This window comes from Palaemon carinicauda, chromosome 1 (assembly GCF_036898095.1).
Source record: "Palaemon carinicauda isolate YSFRI2023 chromosome 1, ASM3689809v2, whole genome shotgun sequence".
Taxonomy (NCBI): Eukaryota; Metazoa; Arthropoda; class Malacostraca; order Decapoda; family Palaemonidae; genus Palaemon; species Palaemon carinicauda.
In genome coordinates this window covers 333427286-333455009 of record NC_090725.1, presented here as the reverse complement: position 1 = coordinate 333455009, position 27724 = coordinate 333427286, and the positions used below count along the sequence as shown (strand labels likewise).

Genomic DNA, 27724 nt, shown 5'->3' with positions numbered 1-27724 from the left:
CGTTTATTTTATATTTTTGGGTACAGCTGTCGGGCATGGTCAACATTATCACTTTAATGCCCTCAAGAGTAGGGTCTGAAGATCTTCAGTAATGGCAGGATATATCACCTCTATGGGTGTACTTACGATCCCCCTATCTCAAAGATTTAATGTTCATAGTTGTCTAGCCATAGATAGGGAGTGCATCTCTTGACTAGCAAGAGGTGGGTACTTGGTTATTGCCTGACAGAAGGTAGCTAATCTGTTTCGTTGAGTAAGAGACTTTTTCTTCTAATACATAAAGAGAACTGTTTTCCTTTATGGAAACTTCATTTGTGAGAAATATAGTTGTAAGTGCTACATTCTACTGTTGAACACTTATATGATGTATTATTCACATTTTTTTCAAAGAATTCATAGTTACTGTACTTGTACTGCAGTGATAGCCAATTTTGGTCAGCACTATAGGGTGAGATTGACAAAGTACTCAAGTCTGTGTACCTTCACCATTTCTCTGATAGACATGCATCCAGGTTTTTTATTTCTTGATGTATATGTATTTCATGGAAAACTGAAAGTTTGATGAAAATACATGGTTAGCACCTATTTCTTCATCCTAACCATGGCACTCAAACTATTCAATATTTTGCAGACTCATGACTCAATTTATAAAGCAGATTTATCATCAGCATAATAGAGAAACTCCTAAATTTCAAGTTTGGTTTGTTTAAGAGTTGGTTTTACTTCAGAAATATTCTGAATAACAAACATATATGTTGCAATGGCAAGCTTTCATTTCTTTATATAAACTTTTGTTTATTAATAGCCTTTTGTTTCACCCAATTTGTTTTGTTTACTAACTTTAACCTTTTGTTTCACCCTTTAATGTTATGCAACTATTCAGGAATATCTATTTACTGCACTTAAGGTACATCACTCCTTTTTCAGTTAAGTTTTCATTGCCCGTAGCACTTTAGTTTTATTTACATTTATTTCCTGTTACTTTACAGTACAATATTTCAAAAACTATAGTTGTGGATGTAGCCTTTTATGAGATAAGTAATATTGTTGCCCTTAACATTTGATAGTAGAGTAGTTGTTTTATCACCATTTCAGTATTGGTTCTACCACATTCACTTTTAGTTCTTTTTAATGTGTTATATACATTAGATATACAGTACTACTTCTCTCCACATGTGTTGAACATGTAATTATTTCTGTGAAACTTCCTGGAGTTCATGTGCTCTTCATCCTTTAATGAAAAGCTAAGACTGAAATTAAATAAAAAGAAAATCGTTGCCATGAGATATGTAAAACCCCCTTGCTGTGACTGAAAAGAGGACCTATTAAATATATAAGACTGGCAGTGTAAAAAGTGTCCAATCCCAGTTGCTACCATCTTAATTTTTCGGATTTATTTTGTGTTGAAATATTTATTTGATATTTCTTCTGTCAAATGTTATATTATATAAGAACCTTATTTTTTACCAAAATATGTAGTATCTGGGACACGAAATGTGCATTGCATGAGACTTATTCTCCTCCAATGGATTAAACTATGCAATTCATGTTTGTCTGTTTCAACTAATGTGTTTTGGGACGTCTTATTAGTTTGCTATTCAGAGCCTGTACCTGTTTCTAACTGGTCTAATAATCCCTTTTAATAGAAAGAAAAAACATTTTACATAATTTTTTCCATTTTTTAGTCCCTTTTCTTTAAAGGATGAATAGTACATGATATCCATTCAAGTATTGAAATAATTAATTTTAGTTTAAAGTTTAGGCTGCTATACTACCTTTAGGATCATTGCATTTAGACTACCCGAGGTGAATCTTTTTTAAATTTATTTAGTTTTTGTATGTTTTAACATTTTCAGGGGTTAACAGAGATACCAGCAAATGTTAGAAATTCAGGAACGTGTACCTCTCGGCACTCACAGACCCCATACTTCCTTATATAACTATAAAAAAAAACCTTTCTTTTTTCCTTACAAAAATACTTAAGCACTAGTATTCACAGTTATTTAATTGCAATTACAGGACAGCATTCGCAGTTAAACATATAACAGCTATGACAGAACAGTCCCTTAACAGAGAGAGATGGAAAACAATCCTTACACAAGGGCTTGGAAATTCACGAGTAAAACAGAGTGTCCTCAATTCACTCTGCTTTTATACAAGTGAATAATTTCTATGAAATTTCTTGATGTTCATATTACTTCTTCTCTAGAAGCTCGGTTTATTGACCTTTTATCAGTAAAATTTCCCATCCTTCCTTTCAATAGACGCATGCCTCTAAAGTAATGCGAGGCACTAGTGATTAATGGGAAGAAGGGAAGAAGTAATGCTCCAGGGGCTCTTTGTTATTTCTGTTTCTCATTTGCACTAGTTGGAATAACATCTGTTCTCCAGGCTCCAGATTGTGATATGCTTTAGTGCATTTTAAGTTGTCTTCCGCTAGATTTGTTAGCTATTACTGTACTGCATGAGAACAGGCTGTTTTAAATTAGTTATGAGGAGTGTGAATATATTTTTCAAGTTCAAAGTGCACATGAAACTTGCTTTTAGTTAAGGGGAAATTCAGAGATGACTAGGCTAGTTGTTTATAGCAAGAATGATGATGATGATGACACATTAGCACTGCCTTTAATACAAATTTAACCAGCCAAATTTTTATGCTGAAAAGTTTAAAAAATTCATAACGTATTAGCTTCCTTTATTAATTTCAGGAAGCCAGCGAGTCTTTTCTTAAAGGTGGTAATTTTGATATTACTTAATTACTTACCCCGTTGCTAGCCCTAACCTAACTTCCTCTAGTTTGGTTTATGGGTATTATTATTATTCAATAATGGTTCTGAATATTCACAATGCCTTACAGAATTGAGATTCTTCTACAAAGCTTCAAATTCTTCATTTTCTTAGTCCTTTCTGCTGCTAAACCCTTGCATTCCTACAATCCTAGACACCTTTAGGCAATTAGATTGCTATGCATAAGACGGAGTTGGTAGTGAGGATCTTGATATCCCTCAACTCACAAAAGTTAGTGGTCCTAACACTAAAGTAATTGCTCTTAAGCGTCCTCATATTTCATAATTCTTTGTTTCCAACCAAATAGCTCATACTGTATAATGTTGTATCTATTATATAGTCATGATTAGGAAATAGTTATAAAGTGAACTTTCAAGCCATTTGATAATGGCTTTGAGTATATACCGGTATATAATTGTGAATGCTATATATTTGCTGTTGTATAATTAAGAATCTCGCAAATACGGAAAACCATTACTATAAGGAATTAGTGAGCCTCCCAAAAATAATCAATTTGTGAATGTTAAGGGGCGACTTGTTACTGAAACTCTTTAGCTATGGTAAGAAGCTCTTCTAGGAGAAGGACGCTCCAAAATCAAAACATTGTTCTCTATAGTCTTGGGTAGTGCCATAGCCTCTGTATCATGGCCTTCCGCTGTCTTGGGTTAGAGGTCTCTTGCTTTAGGGTACACTCGGGCACTCTATTCTATCTTATTTCTCTTTCCTCTTATTTTTCTTTAAATTGTTTTTAGTTTATATATGAAAGATTTATTCTAATGTTACTATTCTTAAAATATTTTAATTGTTAATTACTTCTGAGTTTATTTATTTCCTTTCCTCACTGGACTGGTTTTCCAGTTGGAGCCCTTGGGCTTATAGCATCTTGCATTTCCAACTAGGGTTATTGCTTGGCAAGTAATAATAATTGAACTGGCTTAATTCATGCAGGTTACATCCAGAGCATCTCGTGCATCCAGGCGACCACTGTCTCATCGTTCATCATGCTCCAGACGCACAAATCCTATAGAAGATGATATGTTGTTACGGGTTGGACGAAGGGGACGCAACAGAGGAGAATTTGTCAATCCTCAGGTAAGTAATCCTTTGCATTTGTGAAAAAATTTAATACTGAAATATTTAGAAAAATTATATTCATGAAAATATGAGTAATATTACAGTATATACCTAACCTGCAAGTTTTAGAATACTGTACAGTATCCGACTTAATATTTTTCAAATTTCTATAGGGCATTGCATACAATGCTGTTAAGGATGGCCGCATAGCAGTTGCCGATTCAAATAATCAGTGCATTCAAGTATTTACATTAGCTGGAGAGTGCAAACTAAGGTAACTGAAATCTATTATTTATCCTTGTCTACTAAGAATGATTTAGAAGAGCAAAGATTTTATATTTCAATGCTAATAATAATGTGTATAATTATTTTTATAAGTGATATTTGATAGTACTTTCGAAGTGGAGGTAATTAATGATATCTGCTTCGTCAATAGTTGCGAATGAGGTAATTTGAAAATCAGTGATGGGAGAAATCTTGGAAGGTATCAGCGAGGAGTGTCATTAATAGAGAGCATCACCACCTGTGGTATATTTTTGTCGCTGTATTACACTATTCTGTTGCTGGGGTGGGGAGACTTTTTTTCTCTTTTGACCTTTTATGCTGTAATTTTCTTAGCCCAAAGAGTACCCATTTCATGCACATATTTATAGGGCCTAAGACCATTTTGCTTTCATATAATTTTAATTTCCTGGTCATAGACCAAATTTTCTTTTTCTCTGAAGCTAGAAATAGTTTTATATAGCTTTTTAAGAAATTCTTTAATTTTCATATATTGAAAATCTTTTATGATATAGATACATGTCAATCCTGAGAGGTCAATAGCAGAACCAGTCTGTATAATGAATCAACTGCAGGTAATATACAGTGGAAAAAAGCTTTCATTTTTGTAAATTGTAAATCTTTTATAATATAGATACATGTCAATCCTGAGAGGTCAATAACATAACCAGTCTGTATAATCAATCAAATGCAGTTAATATAGTGTAAAAAAACAGATTATAACAGAAGAGGATACCAGGAAGGGTTTTTAAGCAAATAATGCTAATGGAATATAATATTAGAAGGAAGGTGAAGATATATTAGAAGAGATTGAGATAAGTAGGAGTGTTGTTCGATGATGATTGCCAAGCCCTTTACTGTTTATCATATTGATAGAGAAAGCTATAAAGGATAGGGGAAAAGGAAGATGCTGGAAGCTGTTACATGTAGATTATCTATTGTTGATATCAGAATCTGAGGTAGAGGTCATGAAAATGTTAGGTGAAAGAGTGTAATAAAGAAGAGGACTGAAAAGTTGTCATAAGCAAAACAAAGCTAATAGTGAGAGAAAAAGCTGATGGAAAATTAAGGGGCGGGCAAGTCCAAAACAGAAGGATGACCTGGAGGGCGCACGTGGTAGGTGTCGGTGGGGTAGTCCAACTGTGTTCTCTAGGGCCTGTCACAGCCCTCCCCTTTGATGAAGGGATTATCTAAATGGAAGACAGCCTGTGAATAGTGGTTTTCACACGCCCCTGTTGTATACACGACACCCACAAGGTGATCGCGCGAGGGTAGTATCCTCTGCATTCCATGCTTTTATCTTTCTCTAGTATATTTGGAAGATTTATATTAGAAAAGTGTAAAGAAGGACTTCTTTTCACCAGCCGTCACAGGTCGCCCCAGAAAAGGGGAATGGACATTAGACCAGCCATAAAATCAGGGAAAATGAAACTAGACCAGCTATAGATCTGGCAGTAATTACAGCCTTCTGGAAGCATTGTAAATGTTAAAGATGCTGTCTGAGCAAATATCTGGCTGTAATTTTAGCCTTCTTGGGTTTGTTAATGGGAAGATATGGAAATAAACTTAGTACCGTACTGAGTATTTACTGTAACGGAGGATATCACATGAGATACGCTGGATTACAAAATCTGCAGGGAATAGATTTTAAATGTCGACTATTTATTACAAGAGTAAATGGCAAAGAGAGGTATGCGTTGAGGAGCTTTTATCATCTTAGGGACATGCAAGGCTGTGCAGTAGTTGAAGGAGCTGTAAGAAAGATTGAAGTATGGAGGGAAGGGGAAGCTAGCTATGCCACAAATGATTTAACCCTTCCACTGCCAGTGTTGAATTCAATACTTTTGATTTAGAAAAATCTTTCAAGACCACACAAACCTTAACTTGTTTATATTTGGAGAGCTCTCACAAATACATTTTCAATGAATACCAACTTGCTATGGTTTGGGTGATTTCAAAAGATGTTTCCCCGTTGCAATTTTTGATAAATTACCAATAGTGTTAAAAGAGCTAAGATATCCCCTCAGTACATAGAGCAAAGACATTGATACATAAGGCTTATGCAGTAGAAATATGGTGACCAACATTCAATGTGAATTTCATTTTACATAAGATCTGTACTGCTTTAAACAGGAGTATTGATAAGGAAGATTTTACTTAAGGACTGTACTACTTTTTGTAGCAGTAACATAGTCACTGATCAGTAAAATTTTAATTATAATAAAATGTATTTATTGAAGGTACACTCAGGCACACTATTCTCTCTTCATTGTTTGTATGACAGATCTATTTTAAAACTGTTTCTGATCTTAAGATATTTTATATTGTTATTCTTATAGCCTATATAATTTATTTCCTTTCCTCACTGGGCTATTTTCCCTGTTGGAGCCCTCAGGCTTATAGCATATTGCTTTTCCAAGTTAGCAAATAATAATAATAAGCTTCACCCTTATCATAGCAGGAACCATTTCCATGTTGCAAATAGTGTTTAAAAGAAATAAAAAGTTATAGGGAAATATTTAACCTTAGCAAGATTTTAGTTTTAACTTCATTTTATTTAGCATCTCTAATCTACTAATTATTGCACTGTATTGGTTCATCTATAGGTTTGGTGTTCGTGGTCGCAGTGTAGGACAAATGCAGAGACCAACCGGTGTTGCAGCTTTACCCAACGGCAACTATGTGGTGGCAGACTATGAAAACAAATGGATTTCAATATTCGAACCTTCTGGAAAGTTTGTCACTCGTATCGGTCATGGGAAGCTTTTAGGTAAGAAGACTCTAATTTTTTTCTGTAGTCATTAACCTCAAAGCCCTTGATATTTCTTGGAATCCTAATTCAGTGTTGTGCATATGGGGCATAATCAGTAGGAACATCTGAAAAGGTTCCTTCCTAGCAAAGCTTTGCTGTTAAATTAGCCCTCTCATCTCATGGTGATATACCCAATTTGAGGAGGTTGAGAACAACCTGTCTACAATGTTTAGTATTCCAGAACATTAATTAATTGGTTATCTCTATAACAATCAACTACTGTATATGGTTATCTAGGTTATAAAGCCACAGTAATACAGCTGAATAATATACTGTACCTATGATTTATGATAAACTGTAACTAACCGATTTAAAAAAAAAAAAAAAAAAACTTTGAAATTACCATGACATGATGTGAAATTTGTTCAATTATAATGAACTCAGAAATTTTAATTTGTTAGTTTGAAGCACCCCCTTCAAAAAGGAAATTAAGTTTCCCTTCCTAGTTCAGTTAGCTTGTAAAACAATCAAGAGCCATCATCCCTTTTTTTATCATTCTGAAATAAGCTATTTACTAGACTGTATGCCAATAGTAAATGAGGTAAAAAGGGTTTTACTTTTGTTAATAAATATATAATAAAAAAATATATCGGGGAATTATGTATACTACTTCCTACGGTGACCTTTAAAACGCCAACCAGATACTACTTTGGTTACTATATTCTCACTGAAGTTTTAGTAGTACTGACAAATTTTTAGCTCCTAGTTCTGTCCATAATTATGGTTCATAAGTTGATAAAAACATTTTAAAAGAAACTGTGTGATATTTTGTTTTAGCTCTGTTTATCAACTATAGAATTTTGATTTTATATATTTTTCTTCCAGGACCAAAAGGAGTTTGCGTTGATAACAACGGTCACATTATAGTAGTGGACAACAAAGCCTCTTGTGTTTGTGTTTTCCAGCAATCTGGGAAACTCTTAACCAAATTTGGCAACAGAGGAACAGATGAGTTCCAGTTTGCTGGTCCTCATTTTGCAGCAGTCAACAGTATGGGACATATTGTTATTACTGACTTTCATAATCACTGTGTTAAGGCAAGTGGCAAACATTTTTCATGCTTATTTGACAAAATATGGAAATAGCTATGATTTAACATTTTCTGACTTGCGCTCATTTAGTATAAATGAGTTGCATTTACGTTATATGAAAGATTTGTTCCAAAAATACAAACTTTATGTATACTAGATATCACCCAGAAGGACTAGGGAATTAATTAATACAAGTACTTTTAGTGAAAGAAGTGGATATTGTCTAAAATCTTTCAAGCGTAATCCAGCAACCACTTGTGTCATTCTTAAAAGTATGTAAAATAATTATCACGTGAAATAACTCTTGAATCCCGAGGAACATGAAGTTAAGGAGGAAATGTAGGATCCAAAGCTAAATTTGGACTTGACCTTGCGAGAGACTGAATTCGGGAGTAGGAGGGATAGTGCTTGCATCCTTGATGTATCAAAGAGCAATTTACATACAATAGGGTGGGAGACGGTCTCCTCTTCCATTCGATCCCTAAGTTTTTGCTTTGATGGCAAGATTGTTTGTGGCAGAAGTTTGCTGCCATGGAATCCTTTTCCATTGCCTGGCTACAGTTGGCCTCCAGTGCAGTCGACTACTTTGTCATTACTCAAAATATTACAAATCCTGAGATGTTGGTTTAGTAGAGGAAGTCGGTTCTGTCTGGTAAACTTAAAAAGAAAAAATTATATCTTGAATAGACAAAAATATATTCTTTTAAAAATAATGAGAGAAGAGAAGAGAAGAGAAGAGAGTGTGTGTGCAGACTTTCCATTTTCCGGCTATATCCAACTTGTCTTGATTTTGGGACTAGTTTGATGGCCGTAGCTTGTGTTGCTTCCAGTCTATCTATATCCTTCTGAATACTAAGAGCCCAAGATTGGACTGTATTTCGGATGGGGTCTTACTAGTGATGTGTACCGCTGCAGTACAATGTCTTCGTTTCTATATTTGAATTGTCTCTTGATATAATCTTTAAGTTTCTGTGTGTCATTTCACCTTTATGCTCTGTTTGGTTAACTTCAAATCTTTACTAATAATACCGAGATTTTCCTCCTGGTCCACACTTTATATTTCATGCCTAGCAGTGAGCAAGGTGTTTGTGGGTTACTATAACCTATGTGCATAACTTTGTATTTCCTACTGAAAGGCACTTGCCATTTTCTGGACCATTCTCCCAACTTCATTAAATCCTCTTTTGAGGCTTCTACATTTTATGAGTTCGCAGCATTTATTGCCTGGTTTAGTATCGTCGGCATATTTAGCTACTCAACTAGTTAATCCTAAACCTATGTCATTAATGTAAATCAGAAATAGTAAGAGAAAGAGCACTATTACATAAATTATTGTAAAGAGGAAAATTTCATTAGTTTGCTGATGGAGAACAGTTGTACAAAACTGAAATAGGCCTACCGTTTTAGAGTTTCTAGACTTAGAGCCTCTTTTGATTACTGAATACAGTATACAAATTTTCGATTACCGGTATATTAGTTTCATAGCCTAACAGAAACTGATATCGTCTGTGAGTGACTTAAGATTCTATAGTACCAAGGGAATGAGGCAGGGCAAAGTGATATTCTTAAAATGTTTCTACTATGATTTAGTTGCTATCAACCACCAGATGGCTCTCAGGGTGGCAGCATTTTGCCTGGGGGGTGAATGAAAAAGATTATTTTGGGGTACACATGTAGATAGCTTCAAGTAGAAGCTATATGAACATCAGGTGAGTGTAGGAATAACAAAATTGGTCATTGAAATAATGTTTACTTGCATACGAATGAAAATTGTCGCCATATTTAATCTTTAATATTACAGAATGTCTAATCGTTTTATTTATTTTATAGGTATTTGATAGTGACGGAGATTTCTTATTTACTTTCGGTACAAGTGGAGAGGGTAATGGACAGTTCAACGCTCCTACTGGTGTAGCTGTAGACAGTAATGATAATATCATTGTTGCTGATTGGGGCAATTCTAGAATTCAGGTAACTATTATTTTTAGCACATTATCATTATCATAATGTAATTGATCACATACATGAAGGTAATTTTTAAGACAACCCATTTATCATAAGTTTCCTTCATCTGTCATATATCATTTCTCCAGTTGCATAAATAGTTAGTGAATTTCCTATTCTAACTGGGCAGACCTGTAAATTTCTCCACTCTTACCTCTAATTCTGCTGTGCTGTGCAACTAAGTATTTTCCTGAGAAAGTTTGGTCATGAGGTTCAGGTACACCTTGCTTGCTCAACACTACACAGGCCACTTTACGTATGTTCTTCAGTGACTTTCGGGTCCGTAAACCTTAGGCATCTGCTTCGTCCTAGCTCTTCCATTACACAATGCAATGAAAGAGGAACCTAGGACCAGTCTCATAGTGTACACCTTACGAGATCTAATTGGTAACAAGCGTGAGGTTTCTTTGTGCACTGCCCTTTTGTGTTTTGTCTTCAGGGAAATTTTCAGATTGTGTTTACTCTCTGCAAGACAGGATGCCTCGTGCTTGTTGCCCATGATCACCATTTTCCCATGGGATTTGCTGTGAGCTGCAATTGCAGACTTTACAATTAATCACTGTAATTAAGAACCTTAACATGAATTTACCACGATTGGTAACTCCTTGATCATTTACTGCGATTGGGAATTCTACGTTTGTGTACAACAATCAAGACCGTACGAAGATAGCGTAAAGCAGTTGTGAAACTTACGACTGGTTAAAGCAATTGGGAACTGATGATCGGAGACCACATGATCTGGAACAACATTTAAGTTTCCATTTGTACCTCAGGGTTCATTACCTTACAGTCTCCAACTAGTTTACATGTTTCCATTTCCTTTTCTTTCACAGCAGTCATATCATAGAAGAGGAAGAGGAAAGAATCGCCTTAGTACAGGATGACCAATCTGACAGTCGCTCGAGACTTGGGCTATGCCGTATGCATGGTTTCATACGAGTACTTTACCAAAAACCTAATCCCCAGGAAGGATTTTTGGTACAGAGTACAGCTCCTGCTTCCAATACTGGTCTTGTACGAGCGAGAGCACTACTGGTTGAGATGTTGGCAAACACCCTCGTCCCTCTTCTGCCTCAAGACATTTCCGAGATACTTGGGTGACACCATCGCATAAGATCTTCCGACTCACTTATATAATGCCTCGATCTAGATCTTCTCACCCTTAGAGCTCAATCCATAACCGAGTTTTCCCAGGAGCCAGTATCATTATCTGTGATCAGCACTCGTACAACCACTGAACTCCCATATCATGCACGTGCAGTTGTCAGAAAGAATCTCCTGCAACTTGATTCTCTTGTGTATAACTTTGGTAAGATGGTGCTAGAGACTACTACCCTTTTGGGCAGATTAGTACAGCAGTTACAACAACCTCTGAGTAATGGAATTATTTACACTATGATTGATAGCATTCTAGTTCCTGGACTTTTTTCAGACACCCTCCCCAATTAATCAAACCAAGAGCCCACACTGACAATTGGCACCTAGATGGGGACTCTAGCACAAGTACATGACGTCGCGACATTTAAGTCCACTACCATGGCCAGCCTCCGAGGTATGTCTAGGTTTCATCACTGGGTGATCACAGTCATGCACTGCACTAAGACTCAAGCTTTGTCAAAGCCAAAGTACGAGGAATTACACCAATATAATCCGATCAATTGCCAAGAACAAAGTCTCCTTAATGTATCATTTAGATGACCCATGGGTCATTTGAAACCCAGACAAAAGGAATAAGATTCCTACTCGCTTTGCCAGAAAAGGGAGTCAAGAGAGTTATGTTCCTTATAGAATGTATTGGTACTGTATAAGAGTTGCAGCCTGGTTCCCATAACATCATCATGGCAGTTTTGGTGTTAGAAGACATAAATAGGTTTCCTCTTCCCTGACTAGTTACTGCTAATGGCCCAGACCCCATCAAGGATAATTCTTCAGAGATCCCCCATCTCAGCATTAGCAAGCACTATAATAAGCTGGCGACATAAAAGTCCAGTCGGCTACCCCCAGGTTCTTCATCCCTTAGGGCGCATTCCATGAAGCTTCTTGGAGGCCTTCCACTCTGAAGATCAGGCCCTGGTGTAGTTAGAACAATCCTTCCCTTCTAATTCTTTGGAGGCAAATAATCTCTCCTTACTAGACCTAGATGAAGACCTTTGACCAAGTAGGCAATTAGGGGAGGTCCTTTCTTCCGCCCTTGGAAGTGAACTTGCTGCCGTCTTTGGTAGTCTTCCTTTTCAGCGCGTTTTCCGCATCTCTCCGAAGCTGGGTGATACTCGCACTCAGTCCACTGCCATAAGGAGAACTGGAGCCCTCCTCAAATTGGCGTTCCTTCTTGCACGGGGTGCTTCTACACGTGTTCTCGTAATGTGTCTGGACTAGACTGGAATGCTTCTTCGTCGCTCCATCCCTTCCACTGGGAAATGAAAGAAATGATACGGAGAAAATATGCTCAAAGGGGTAGGAAGCATAAATGCATCTTATTCATCCCTCTGGACTGACGTTCTGCCTCTTGAGAGAGAGCAAAATAAATTTGGAATCAAGCACTACAGTACTCTAATCCTTAGTGGTGCGTGGAGAAAATATTGCTTCTAGGCAATTCCGCCTGCGAAGAGGATACCCTGGCTCTCTTTCTCTTGCTTGCTAGGTTCTTGGACAAATGGAGGAAAACTTGGCATTAGTTTGCAACACCCAAGAGGCTAGGGTTGTACTGGGTACTCGTCTGTAACACCAAAGAAGCCAGGGTTGTACTGGGTACTTGTCAGCAACACCAAAGAAGCCAGGGTTGTACTGGGTACTCGTCTGCAACTCCAAAGAAGCCAGGGTTGTGCTGGGTACTCGTCTGCAACACCAAAGAAGCCAGGGTTGTACTGGGTACTCGTCTGCAACACCAAAGCAGCTCCCATTCTTTTCCTCTTCACCATGCAGCAGTGATTAACCCAGGATCCAGACATCTCTTCCCTGGGAAAAAAAAAAACTTATCTTCTCACTCTTCTCAGGAGACCTGGTCTTGATTCCCACACAGGGAAGCTGGCTCTCTTTCTAGTTCTTCGATCCACCGTCTTCTCTTACTTCCTCTGCATCTTTTACAATCTCTAGGGACCCATTCTGTTATACTTAATGTCCATCTATTGTCAGTCATATGCATCATATGTCCTGCTCATGTCCATGGTACTTCACCTTTAATTCCACGTGTCGGTGTGTGGGGGCTAGGATCAGGCCCTGGTGTAGTTAAAGCAATCCTTCCCTTCTAATTCTTTGGAGGCGAATAATCTGTCCTTGCTTGACCTAGATGAAGACCTCTGGCTAAGTAGGCAATTAGAAGAGGTCCTTTCTTCTGCCCTTGGAAGTGTTCTCATTGCCGTCTTTGGTAGTCTTCCTTTTCAGCGCGTTGTCCGCATCTCACTGTAGCTGGGTGATACTCGCACTCAGTCCAGTGCCTTAAGGAGAACTGGAGCCCTCCTCACATTGGCATTCCTTCTTGTATGGGGTGCTTCTACACGTCCTTGTAATATGTCTGGACTAGACAAACTCCTCTTCGACGCTCCATCCCTTCCACTGGGAGACGAAAGGAATGTTGATACGGAGAAGATAAGCACCATGGGGTAGGAAGCATAGATGCGTCTTATTCATCCCTCTGGACTGACGTTCTGCCTCTTGAGAGAGAGCAAAATAGATTTGGAATCGAGCACTACTCTAATCCTTAGTGGTGCGTGGAGAAAAGATTGCTTCAAGGCAATTCCGCCCGTGATGAGGATACCATGGCGCTCTTTCTCTTGCTTGCTAGGTTCTTGGACAAATGGAGGAAAACTTGGCATTAGTCTGCAACATCCACAAGGCTAGAGTTGTACTGGGTACTTGTCTGCAACACCCACAAGGCTAGAGTTGTACTGGGTACTTGTCTGCAACACCAAAGAAGCCAGGGTTGTACTGGGTGAGTACTCGTCTGCAACACCGAAGAAGCCAGGGTTGCACTGGGTACTCTCGTCTGCAGCACCGAAGAAGCCACGGTTGCACTGGGTACTCTCGTCTGCAGCACCGAAGAAGCCACGGTTGCACTGGGTACTCTCGTCTGCAGCACCGAAGAAGCCACGGTTGCACTGGGTACTCTCGTCTGCAGCACCGAAGAAGCCACGGTTGCACTGGGTACTCTCGTCTGCAGCACCGAAGAAGCCACGGTTGCACTGGGTACTCTCGTCTGCAGCACCGAAGAAGCCACGGTTGCACTGGGTACTCTCGTCTGCAGCACCGAAGAAGCCACGGTTGCACTGGGTACTCTCGTCTGCAGCACCGAAGAAGCCACGGTTGCACTGGGTACTCTCGTCTGCAGCACCGAAGAAGCCACGGTTGCACTGGGTACTCTCGTCTGCAGCACCGAAGAAGCCACGGTTGCACTGGGTACTCTCGTCTGCAGCACCGAAGAAGCCACGGTTGCACTGGGTACTCTCGTCTGCAGCACCGAAGAAGCCACGGTTGCACTGGGTACTCTCGTCTGCAGCACCGAAGAAGCCACGGTTGCACTGGGTACTCTCGTCTGCAGCACCGAAGAAGCCACGGTTGCACTGGGTACTCTCGTCTGCAGCACCGAAGAAGCCACGGTTGCACTGGGTACTCTCGTCTGCAGCACCGAAGAAGCCACGGTTGCACTGGGTACTCTCGTCTGCAGCACCGAAGAAGCCACGGTTGCACTGGGTACTCTCGTCTGCAGCACCGAAGAAGCCACGGTTGCACTGGGTACTCTCGTCTGCAGCACCGAAGAAGCCACGGTTGCACTGGGTACTCTCGTCTGCAGCACCGAAGAAGCCACGGTTGCACTGGGTACTCTCGTCTGCAGCACCGAAGAAGCCACGGTTGCACTGGGTACTCTCGTCTGCAGCACCGAAGAAGCCACGGTTGCACTGGGTACTCTCGTCTGCAGCACCGAAGAAGCCACGGTTGCACTGGGTACTCTCGTCTGCAGCACCGAAGAAGCCACGGTTGCACTGGGTACTCTCGTCTGCAGCACCGAAGAAGCCACGGTTGCACTGGGTACTCTCGTCTGCAGCACCGAAGAAGCCACGGTTGCACTGGGTACTCTCGTCTGCAGCACCGAAGAAGCCACGGTTGCACTGGGTACTCTCGTCTGCAGCACCGAAGAAGCCACGGTTGCACTGGGTACTCTCGTCTGCAGCACCGAAGAAGCCACGGTTGCACTGGGTACTCTCGTCTGCAGCACCGAAGAAGCCACGGTTGCACTGGGTACTCTCGTCTGCAGCACCGAAGAAGCCACGGTTGCACTGGGTACTCTCGTCTGCAGCACCGAAGAAGCCACGGTTGCACTGGGTACTCTCGTCTGCAGCACCGAAGAAGCCACGGTTGCACTGGGTACTCTCGTCTGCAGCACCGAAGAAGCCACGGTTGCACTGGGTACTCTCGTCTGCAGCACCGAAGAAGCCACGGTTGCACTGGGTACTCTCGTCTGCAGCACCGAAGAAGCCACGGTTGCACTGGGTACTCTCGTCTGCAGCACCGAAGAAGCCACGGTTGCACTGGGTACTCTCGTCTGCAGCACCGAAGAAGCCACGGTTGCACTGGGTACTCTCGTCTGCAGCACCGAAGAAGCCACGGTTGCACTGGGTACTCTCGTCTGCAGCACCGAAGAAGCCACGGTTGCACTGGGTACTCTCGTCTGCAGCACCGAAGAAGCCACGGTTGCACTGGGTACTCTCGTCTGCAGCACCGAAGAAGCCACGGTTGCACTGGGTACTCTCGTCTGCAGCACCGAAGAAGCCACGGTTGCACTGGGTACTCTCGTCTGCAGCACCGAAGAAGCCACGGTTGCACTGGGTACTCTCGTCTGCAGCACCGAAGAAGCCACGGTTGCACTGGGTACTCTCGTCTGCAGCACCGAAGAAGCCACGGTTGCACTGGGTACTCTCGTCTGCAGCACCGAAGAAGCCACGGTTGCACTGGGTACTCTCGTCTGCAGCACCGAAGAAGCCACGGTTGCACTGGGTACTCTCGTCTGCAGCACCGAAGAAGCCACGGTTGCACTGGGTACTCTCGTCTGCAGCACCGAAGAAGCCACGGTTGCACTGGGTACTCTCGTCTGCAGCACCGAAGAAGCCACGGTTGCACTGGGTACTCTCGTCTGCAGCACCGAAGAAGCCACGGTTGCACTGGGTACTCTCGTCTGCAGCACCGAAGAAGCCACGGTTGCACTGGGTACTCTCGTCTGCAGCACCGAAGAAGCCACGGTTGCACTGGGTACTCTCGTCTGCAGCACCGAAGAAGCCACGGTTGCACTGGGTACTCTCGTCTGCAGCACCGAAGAAGCCACGGTTGCACTGGGTACTCTCGTCTGCAGCACCGAAGAAGCCACGGTTGCACTGGGTACTCTCGTCTGCAGCACCGAAGAAGCCACGGTTGCACTGGGTACTCTCGTCTGCAGCACCGAAGAAGCCACGGTTGCACTGGGTACTCTCGTCTGCAGCACCGAAGAAGCCACGGTTGCACTGGGTACTCTCGTCTGCAGCACCGAAGAAGCCAGGGTTGCACTGGGTACTCTCGTCTGCAGCACCGAAGAAGCCAGGGTCGTCTGCAGCACCGAAGAAGCCAGGGTAGCACTGGGTACTCTCGTCTGCAGCACCAAAGAAGCCAGGGTTGCGCTGGTTACTCTCGTCTGCAGCACCGAAGAAGCCAGGGTTGCGCTGGTTACTCTCGTCTGCAGCACCGAAGAAGCCAGGGTTGCGCTGGTTACTCTCGTCTGCAGCACCGAAGAAGCCAGGGTTGCGCTGGTTACTCTCGTCTGCAGCACCGAAGAAGCCAGGGTTGCACTGGGTACTCTCGTCTGCAACACCGAAGAAGCCACGGTTGCACTGGGTACTCTCGTCTGCAGCACCGAAGAAGCCACGGTTGCACTGGGTACTCTCGTCTGCAACACCGAAGAAGCCACGGTTGCACTGGGTACTCTCGTCTGCAACACCGAAGAAGCCACGGTTGCACTGGGTACTCTCGTCTGCAACACCGAAGAAGCCACGGTTGCACTGGGTACTCTCGTCTGCAACACCGAAGAAGCCACGGTTGCACTGGGTACTCTCGTCTGCAGCACCGAAGAAGCCACGGTTGCACTGGGTACTCTCGTCTGCAGCACCGAAGAAGCCACGGTTGCACTGGGTACTCTCGTCTGCAGCACCGAAGAAGCCACGGTTGCACTGGGTACTCTCGTCTGCAGCACCGAAGAAGCCACGGTTGCACTGGGTACTCTCGTCTGCAGCACCGAAGAAGCCACGGTTGCACTGGGTACTCTCGTCTGCAGCACCGAAGAAGCCACGGTTGCACTGGGTACTCTCGTCTGCAGCACCGAAGAAGCCACGGTTGCACTGGGTACTCTCGTCTGCAGCACCGAAGAAGCCACGGTTGCACTGGGTACTCTCGTCTGCAGCACCGAAGAAGCCACGGTTGCACTGGGTACTCTCGTCTGCAGCACCGAAGAAGCCACGGTTGCACTGGGTACTCTCGTCTGCAGCACCGAAGAAGCCACGGTTGCACTGGGTACTCTCGTCTGCAGCACCGAAGAAGCCACGGTTGCACTGGGTACTCTCGTCTGCAGCACCGAAGAAGCCACGGTTGCACTGGGTACTCTCGTCTGCAGCACCGAAGAAGCCACGGTTGCACTGGGTACTCTCGTCTGCAGCACCGAAGAAGCCACGGTTGCACTGGGTACTCTCGTCTGCAGCACCGAAGAAGCCACGGTTGCACTGGGTACTCTCGTCTGCAGCACCGAAGAAGCCACGGTTGCACTGGGTACTCTCGTCTGCAACACCGAAGAAGCCACGGTTGCACTGGGTACTCTCGTCTGCAACACCGAAGAAGCCACGGTTGCACTGGGTACTCTCGTCTGCAGCACCGAAGAAGCCACGGTTGCACTGGGTACTCTCGTCTGCAGCACCGAAGAAGCCAGGGTTGCACTGGGTACTCTCGTCTGCAGCACCGAAGAAGCCAGGGTCGTCTGCAGCACCGAAGAAGCCAGGGTAGCACTGGGTACTCTCGTCTGCAGCACCAAAGAAGCCAGGGTTGCGCTGGTTACTCTCGTCTGCAGCACCGAAGAAGCCAGGGTTGCGCTGGTTACTCTCGTCTGCAGCACCGAAGAAGCCAGGGTTGCGCTGGTTACTCTCGTCTGCAGCACCGAAGAAGCCAGGGTTGCGCTGGTTACTCTCGTCTGCAGCACCGAAGAAGCCAGGGTTGCGCTGGTTACTCTCGTCTGCAGCACCGAAGAAGCCAGGGTTGCGCTGAGTACTCTCGTCTGCAGCACCGAAGAAGCCAGGGTTGCACTGGGTACAATCGTCTGCAGCACCGAAGAAGCCAGGGTTGCACTGGGTACTCTCGTCTGCAGCACCGAAGAAGCCAGGGTTGCACTGGGTACTCTCGTCTGCAGCACCGAAGAAGCCAGGGTTGCACTGGGTACTCTCGTCTGCAGCACCGAAGAAGCCAGGGTTGCACTGGGTACTCTCGTCTGCAGCACCGAAGAAGCCAGGGTTGCACTGGGTACTCTCGTCTGCAGCACCGAAGAAGCCAGCGTTGCACTGGGTACTCTCGTCTGCAGCACCGAAGAAGCCAGCGTTGCACTGGGTACTCTCGTCTGCAGCACCGAATTAGCCAGGGTTGCACTGGGTACTCTCGTCTGCAGCACCGAATTAGCCAGGGTTGCACTGGGTACTCTCGTCTGCAGCACCGAAGAAGCCACGGTTGCACTGGGTACTCTCGTCTGCAGCACCGAATTAGCCAGGGTTGCACTGGGTACTCTCGTCTGCAGCACCGAAGAAGCCAGGGTTGCACTGGGTACTCTCGTCTGCAGCACCGAAGAAGCCAGGGTTGCACTGGGTACTCTCGTCTGCAGCACCGAAGAAGCCAGGGTTGCACTGGGTACTCTCGTCTGCAGCACCGAAGAAGCCAGGGTTGCACTGGGTACTCTCGTCTGCAGCACCGAAGAAGCCAGGGTTGCACTGGGTACTCTCGTCTGCAGCACCGAAGAAGCCAGGGTTGCACTGGGTACTCTCGTCTGCAGCACCGAAGAAGCCAGGGTTGCACTGGGTACTCTCGTCTGCAGCACCGAAGAAGCCAGGTTTGCACTGGGTACTCTCGTCTGCAGCACCGAAGAAGCCAGGGTTGCACTGGGTACTCTCGTCTGCAGCACCGAAGAAGCCAGGGTTGCACTGGGTACTCTCGTCTGCAGCACCGAAGAAGCCAGGGTTGCACTGGGTACTCTCGTCTGCAGCACCGAAGAAGCCAGGGTTGCACTGGGTACTCTCGTCTGCAGCACCGAAGAAGCCAGGGTTGCACTGGGTACTCTCGTCTGCAGCACCGAAGAAGCCAGGGTTGCACTGGGTACTCTCGTCTGCAGCACCGAAGAAGCCAGCGTTGCACTGGGTACTCTCGTCTGCAGCACCGAAGAAGCCAGCGTTGCACTGGGTACTCTCGTCTGCAGCACCGAATTAGCCAGGGTTGCACTGGGTACTCTCGTCTGCAGCACCGAATTAGCCAGGGTTGCACTGGGTACTCTCGTCTGCAGCACCGAAGAAGCCAGGGTTGCACTGGGTACTCTCGTCTGCAGCACCGAAGAAGCCAGGGTTGCACTGGGTACTCTGGTCTGCAACACCGAAGAAGCCACGGTTGCACTGGGTACTCTGGTCTGCAACACCGAAGAAGTCACGGTTGCACTGGGTACTCTCGTCTGCAACACCGAAGAAGCCACGGTTGCACGGGGTACTCTCGTCTGCAACACCAAAGAAGGCAGGGTTGCACTGGGTACTCTCGTCTGCAACACCAAAGAAGCCAGGGTTGCACTGGGTACTCTCGTCTGCAACACCAAAGAAGCCAGGGTTGTACTGGGTCCTCTTCTGCAACACCAAAGAAGCTCGCATTCTTTTCCTCATCACCATGAAGCGGTGATTGACCCAGGGTCCAGACATCACTTCCCTGGAAAATAAAACTTATTTTTTTCTCGCTCTTCTCAGGAGACCTGGTCTTGATTCCCTCACTAAAGGAAGCTGGCTTTTCCACCTGTGCAGCTTCCTCCACAGAACCGCCAGCCCTGATGTAGTCCAGAAACAACTCTGAAGGCCGAGAGAAGACTAAACCAATTTGAGCACCTTCTCTTGCACTGAAGGGGACACCACAGGCAGTCTCAGTTGAGTTCATCGTCATCATCATCATCCGTTACTAGTCCACTGCAGAAGAATGCCTCTGACATGTCCTTCCACTTGCATCTGTTTATGGCCTTTCTGTGCCAGTCCACGTCCACAAAATTTTCTAGTTCGTCAATCCATTGTTTTCTCTTCCTTCCTCTGCATCTTTTATAATCACTAGGGACCCATTCTGTTATACTATTTATCTATTGTCAGTCATATGCATCATATGTCCTGCTCATGTTCATGTTACTTCAGCTTTAATTCCACGTGTTGGTGTATGGGGGCTAGGATCAGCCCTGGCATAGTTACAGCAATCCTTCCCTTCTAATTCTTTGGAGACGAATAATCTCTCCTTGCTCGACCTAGAAGACCTCAAGTAGACAATTAGGGAAGGTCCTTCTTCAGCCCTTGGAAGTGTTCTCACTGCCGTCTTCGGTAGTCTTCCTTTTCAGCTCGTTGTGCGCATCTCTAAAGCTGGGTGATACTCGCACTCAGTCCAGTGCCTTAAGGATAACTGGAGTCCTCCTCACATTGGCATTCCTTCTTGCATGGGGTGCTTCTACACGTCCTCGTAATGTGTCTGGACTAGACTGGAAGGCTTCTTCGATGCTCCATGGCTTCCACTGGGAGATGAAATAAATGATGTTACGGAGAAGATAGTAGGAAGAATGGATGCATCTTAATCATCCCTCTGGACTGATGTTCTGCCTCTTGAGAGAGAGGAAAGGAAATTTGGAATGGGGCACTATTGTAATCCTTAGTGGTGCGTGGAGAAAAAGATTGCTTCTAGGCAATTCCCCCCGCGAAGAGGATAACCTGGCTCTCTCTCTCTTGCTTACCAAGTTCTTGGACAAATGGAGGAAAACTTTACATTAGTCTGCAACACCCAAGAGGCTAGGGTTGTACTGGGTACTTTTCTGCAACTCCCAAGAAGCTCTCATTCTTTTCCTTTTCACCATGAATCGGTGATTGACCCAGGGTCCAGACATCTCTTCCCTGGGAAAAATCTTTATTTTCTTGCTGTTTTCAGGAGACCTGGTCTTGATTCCCACACTAAGGGAAGCTGGTTCTTCCACCGGTGTAGCTTCCTCCACAGAATCGCCACCCCTGATCTGCTCCAGAAAAAACTCTGAAGGCTGAAAGAAGACCAAACCAACTTGAGCGCCTTCTCTTGCACTGAAGGGGACACCACAGGCAGTCTCAGTCAAGTTCATCATCATCATCATCATCCGTTACTAGTCCACTGCAGAAGAAAGGGCACAGACATCACCTTCCACTTGCATCTGTTTATGGCCTTTCTGTGCCAGTCTACGGCTACAAAATTTTCTAGTTGGTCGATCCATTGTCTTCTCTTCCTTACTCTGCGTCTTTTACAATCTCTAGGGACCCATTCTGTTATACTTAAATGTCCATCTATTGTCAATCATATGCATCATATGTCCTGCTCATGTCCATGTTACTTCACGTGTTGGTGTGTGGGGGCCAGCATCCAAACCTGAATCCTCTATCAGTACTGAAGGGGGACACACATGAACCCTGAACATGGAGAATAAGGGATAGGATCGACCACTTTAACTGCTGCCTTAAAAAGGGAGCGATCTCTTGCATCTTCTTTCTCCTCCTCCTGTATTGTACCCATTGCTCCTTCGGACAGTCCTTGCATTCTAAGCATGTAGAAAATTGAGAATACTGCTGGTCCCTGCATGGGGCACAAGTCGCGTGTGGGCCAACTTCACGACGGTTCATAAATTTGCCACACCATTGGTCGTTACGGCCTGGGCACTTCCGCATCTCGTGTGACTGCTTCATGAAAAAAAATATATATATAATGTAAGACAAAACACACACCAAGAATAAGGCACAGATGGAAAAAATGCAAGGTTAGCTTGGGGTCACTGGAAGTGTCTCGACCAATCAAGGCCATGGTTCAGACTAAAATGGTGAATGTGGCCATACGGGAGAATGGGCTAATCCCCTTCTCCCTCAAACTAGCAGTAGTCTTCCACACAGGATGATATAGTTTTTCCCAACCGGGTCAGCGACACTGATCTTGCTTCTACTTAAAGGACGATGGTTTGTATTTGTATCAAAACAATGGAGATACAGTATAAAGCGTTTTCGCCTTCAGTTTAGGCGTTGCCATCTCTGATACCGAAGAATCCCTTCGCCACCTCCTCCATAGCAAACTGCACCCACTGCAGTGGAGGCCAATGGGATGACTGTGAGCAGTCATGCCATCAGATAAACCACACACTTGGCGGTGAATATGGCAGATTTCGAGAAAACCCATTACATTTTTGTCCAAGTTTGTCTGGACAAAATGGCATATCTGCACACTTCCCAATGCTCACTGAAAAGATAACAGCCAAGATTGAGGAGGCAGCAAGAGTATGTCTGTACAGCTTGTTGCCCAAATCAAGTGTCTAGCTACAGGTGCAGGGGATGGGGCCAATAGCTAAAACTGCCTTGTTAAATTTCAACAGCTGTTCCAGCTTTGCCTTAGTCATACTGTTATCAAAGAAGATAGTTTGTATTTTTGTTCCATTGAAGAACAACGGTTTGTATTCATGTAAGAACAAATTATAACTAAGAGGAAAGCATTTTGTATTCACAGTTTAAGAAATATACCGAATAAGTTTGGAAAATACTGGTGAATGGGGGAAATCTAATATAAGCAACTACTGTACTGTTATTTTCATTTCAGGTGTTCGACGCCCAGGGGTCTTTCTTGTCGTATGTCAACACCCTCGCCGACCCTTTGTATGGGCCGCAGGGCATGACACTTACTCCTGATGGACAGATATTTGTTGCAGACTCTGGCAATCATTGTTTCAAAGTGTATAAATACCTACAGTAGCTATTGTTAACATTAGTCCAATTCATGTCCATATTTTCCCACAAGAAAGATCTAGGTAACCCTCATAACTACTTCCATGAGCTGAAACTACTCTTTTATGATATAGGATTGATATTAGTGCAGGTGTTATTCTTGTTAACTAGGTATTGTTTTTAGACATCAAAAGATTTCATGAAGGTCATTATTGAGTAGTATGAAATAGTTTTATTACCCAACTAGATATATTCAGTTTTTGTAACTGAATTTGCATACAGTATATGCATTCAGCATTCCACTTAATAATAGACAATATTTTTGTACTATTGTACTATGTATTGCCTTAAGACTATTGAAAGTATAGTTCAGTGCCACATTAACTCATGGGTGTGTGTGTGTGTGTACATGTGTGAATATGACAGCAATGAAATAACTATCTGAAATTATTTAAAGTCTTGAACACTCCATAATATGCTTTTGTGAAGTAATGAGTTTGGGCCATTGTTTAGGTAAATTCAATCATTTAATCTCTCTATATTAATGGCTCTGGTGCTAAAATTACATATAGAAATAATGAAAGTTTAGCTTCTACAGATGTAGAAACCACAGTAAAAGTGCCATTTTATTAAGTTGCTAAGCTTCTGAGCTAATGGAAATTTGCAAGAAACTTGCATTTATGAACAGTTAGGATGGCACAGGACAACTACAGATGTGCTAAACCCCTTTTTTATATAATTTTCAGACATTGTAAACTTTAATTCTATTTAACATTGGTAATTAAGTTTAGTCATATCTTATTTTTTGCCTTAGAGAAAAAAAAAATCCTATTCAATTTGTAAAAAGACTATATTCTTTGCTTGAACAGACATATTAGGTTTAGTTTTTGTGTATATAAGTGGTTGTAAACAATGATACTAAATGTATAATCATATATTATCAACAAATGTAATTATGGTGCAAGCTAAATGTATTATAATATCATCAAACATTAGGATTTACCTTGATGAATAAACTTAAAAATACTGGTAGCTTCCCACAACCATTGCCTAAAAAAGACAGTATACTGAAACAAATGTATGTTGTCATAAACTATCCTAACAAAGTGATTATATCAAAACTGTTGCTTTTTGTGATCTCTGTCTGCTAGATTTAAGAAGTGTATTAAATACTAGTCTGATATGTATAGATTGTATATATAATTTGGTCCTTATGCAACACCTTGTTTTCTCCTTGTGACATTTTTCTTTTCCTTTGTTTTCTTTATTTGTGTATTGCACTCTTGTTTGCTTGAAAGGATTTTTGTCGCAAAGAATCACAATAAAATTTTGGCTGAAAACTATTTCATGTATCCCTGATTTTACCTTGAAATAAATCTATAACTTTTACCTCTTGAGGAGCTGGTCAGCTTTTGGTAGGGAAAATATAGTTTTTTTTCCTTTGGGGGGGGGGGGGGGAATATGGTTGTAATATTTATACTATGAATTCATTAGCTATCATGAATATATTTCAGACCAAAAGCCAATTATGCAACTTTCAACTTAAAAAAAAAATTCAAATCTACTCCTTTACTAAACTCTACATTAAAATAACATATAAATAACATGAATTTTTTCAAGTAATTTATATTTTCCTTATTACACAAACCTGAGTACTTTAAAAGGAGTATGACTTCAGCAAAGATGGAACAGCTGTTGAAGATTTAACGAGGTAGTTATAACTACCAACAGAAGGCAGAAAAGCTCCCCCAAACACACTTGACTTTAGTCCTGGGTTTGTTATGTGGATGAGGTAGAAAGTGTAACTTAAAGGACTGGTTTGTTAGGCTAGGAAAAACTAATCAAATAAAATTTCATTTGTTCCCATAAATACAAACCATCCATTTAAAAGATAAGTGAGGAGGTAGTTCCTACCAAAATCTGGTTGGTTTACCTTTCCAAAGGAATGTCAAAGTACCTGGTCCTGTATGTGAGCAAAGTTGATGACCCTTGCCAAAGCTTCAAATGGTCTGAGCATGCTAATTTCACTGGCGTTAGGTTAGACCCAGAAATCGGTCATTAGGATGTCAATGTGTGCATCTAGGAAATGGGTTTGAATACACAATATTCCTACTCACCTTAATCTTAGAGGAGGGGGAAGATGCTTCTTAACAAATCTTATCTAAGAAGAAAGGTGGTTTAGTTATGAAGCTCTCCTTCACCTGACATCCGGTTCAGCTCATAACGGCAATGACAATTTCACTCATAAGAGAGGGGAGGAAAGGAAAGGGTAGAAGGCCAATCATTCTAGGCTTGAACAGAAATCACTATCTTAGACGAGACACACCGTCGCTCGCAGGAGAGCAAGGTAGGCTATTACGTAGCCTCTTGAGCAGCCACCTGAGGAACAAGGGTAAAGTTATCCACGGATCTTTGGGTATACTCTTGCTGGAGGTAAATGAAATCAGTGTCGGCATATTACTTTTAATACCTTACCACTGACAGGTTCTTCCCAAGTGCTAAGGTGGACTCAATATCCTAGTAAGCCCTTGACTAAGTTAGATTTCCAACCCCTTTGTTGGCGGCTGAGATATAAGAACAACCGTTTCATGAACCTAACAGGACAGCATTCTGGGATATCTTTATCCCACCAGTGGAAAGAAAAGTCTTTGAAGCTCAGGCACGAAGCGCCTAGTCCTCTTAAGATAGCAACGTAGAGCTGTAGCAAGACAGATTCATCAGTCATTATAATGACCTCTAGACAGCGCCTGTGAAGAGATAGAAGAGTACTCGAACCTAGTACCATAGGCAGCTGGGTTTTGGCAATGATTTCTGGACAAGCTAAGGAGATCCCTTCAATCCTTCGGAATGACTAATGTATATAAGATGTGAAAAGCTTGCTAAGGTTACCCAAAGTGCAATCTGTGAGATTTTTGTCTTTCACTTGCCTCAAAGGCTCGCAAGTGGCATGCACAACAGACACGAACATCTCGCATCTCACTCCAGGAAATAAAGTCCCCTGCATGAAGCTCCTCATGGGCATGAACAACTTTCATGAGGAGCATAATTCCCAGTTCCTTAGTTGTAACAACTACCGGGGAATATCACTACTAAGCATCGCGAGTAAGATTTTCGCTCGGATTCTCCTTGACCGCCTCCTTTTCTCGCAGAAGACGTCCTGCCAGAGTCCCAGTGCGGCTTTCGACCTTCCCACGGGACCATAGACATGATCTTCTGTGCGCGACAACTACAAGAGAAGAGCCTCGAACAACAACAGCCCATAATGTTCATCTTCTGGGATTTGAAAAAGGCCTTCGACAAAGTACCTCGACCTGCCATGTGGGCTGTCCTCAAAAGATATGGCTGCCCACCCGATTTTGTCAAGCTGGTGCGTGCCCTCCATGACGGAATGGTTGGGAGAGTCTGCCACCAGAACTCTCTTTCAGACCCATTCCTCATCAACGGCGGCCTGAAGCAGGGCTGTGTTCTGGCCCCAACGTGTTTCTCGCTATACACCGCAGCAATGCTCAACGAGATTCCCCCAGACACACCCTCAGTCGACCTACGTTTCCGCATGGATGGAGGCGCTTTCAACCTCGCTAGACTCCGCGCCAGAACCAAGACCACCTTGTGTGCAGTGCGAGAACTGCAGTATGCTGACGACAATGCCACCCCAGGTCAGACAGCAGAGGACCTGCGGTCGTTAGCTGATGCATACAACTCTGCCTACGAACGTTTTGGGATGCAAGTCAACACAGACAAAACCAAGACCCTCGTCCAACATCCACCAGGACTGATGCTCCCCAACTTCAACACCACAGTGAATGACCAACCGTTAGAACAGGTGGACCAGTTCTCCTACCTAGGGCGCATCCTAACATCAGCTCCCACAAGCAAAAAGGACGTGGAGAACAGGATCAGGGCAGCCAACTCCGCCTTTGGCCGACTCAACTGCCGCGTATTTAACAACCACGCACTGACAATGACCACCAAAATAATGGTGTTCAAGGCAGTAGTCCTCTCCACGCTCCTGTATGCATGTGAAACATGGACGCTATATAAAAACGATCTTAAAAACCTAGAACGCTTCCAACAAATGAAACTGAGGCAGATCTTGAAAATCCCCTGGGAGAGCCACACCACCAACATTGAAGTCTTAGAACGTGCCTCGCTGACCAGCGTGGAGGCCACCATCATCCACCACCGCCTCCGCTGGATAGGACACGTGCATAGGATGGATCCATCTAGGCTCCCAAAGAAAATATTCTACGGAGAACTGACCCAAGGCACCAGACCACGAGGAGCCCCGAAAATGCGCTATAATGATCAACTAAAGCGCACCCTGGCTCTAACTGACATCGATCCTTCCTCATGGGAAGAAACAGCCAGGGACAGGAAAACCTGGAGGAGTACAGTACACCATGGCACCGTGGACTTCGAGGAGAGGAGGAGACAAAATGAGGAGGCTAGGAGGAGAAGGAGAGAGCGATTAGAACAGCCCCGCCCACCACCTACCCTCCCTTGTGAACACTGTCCGCGACTCTTCCACCACAGACTAGGACTTAACAGCCACATCAGATATAAGCACCCACCCCACAGATAGGAGGCTGATGGCTAACGACAGAACCCAATACTCGGACACGAGTGGGCGCCGACGACGACGACGAGTTGTAACACTTGCATGATGCAAATGATAAAGCATCTTTTCAGAGTACTTGCTGGAGATGGGGATAAAGTTGAATAATCGATTGGTGACCCTATAC

At 43.6% G+C, this 27724-nt stretch overlaps 1 protein-coding gene across 3 annotated transcripts in view; it reads left to right on the top strand.

The window, feature by feature from the left end:
• Positions 1-24325, top strand: part of LOC137658841 (tripartite motif-containing protein 3-like) — a 416367-nt gene extending 392042 nt beyond the window's left edge. For all 3 annotated transcript variants that reach the window (XM_068393943.1, XM_068393953.1, XM_068393934.1), the window contains 6 exons: positions 3736-3879; positions 4035-4135; positions 6750-6913; positions 7781-7992; positions 9817-9957; positions 22858-24325. In XM_068393943.1, the coding sequence (XP_068250044.1) occupies positions 3736-3879; positions 4035-4135; positions 6750-6913; positions 7781-7992; positions 9817-9957; positions 22858-23010 (915 nt within the window). In that variant the 3' untranslated portion in view covers positions 23011-24325. The remainder of the gene's footprint in view (positions 1-3735; positions 3880-4034; positions 4136-6749; positions 6914-7780; positions 7993-9816; positions 9958-22857) is intronic.
• Positions 24326-27724: the final 3399 nt, after the last annotated feature.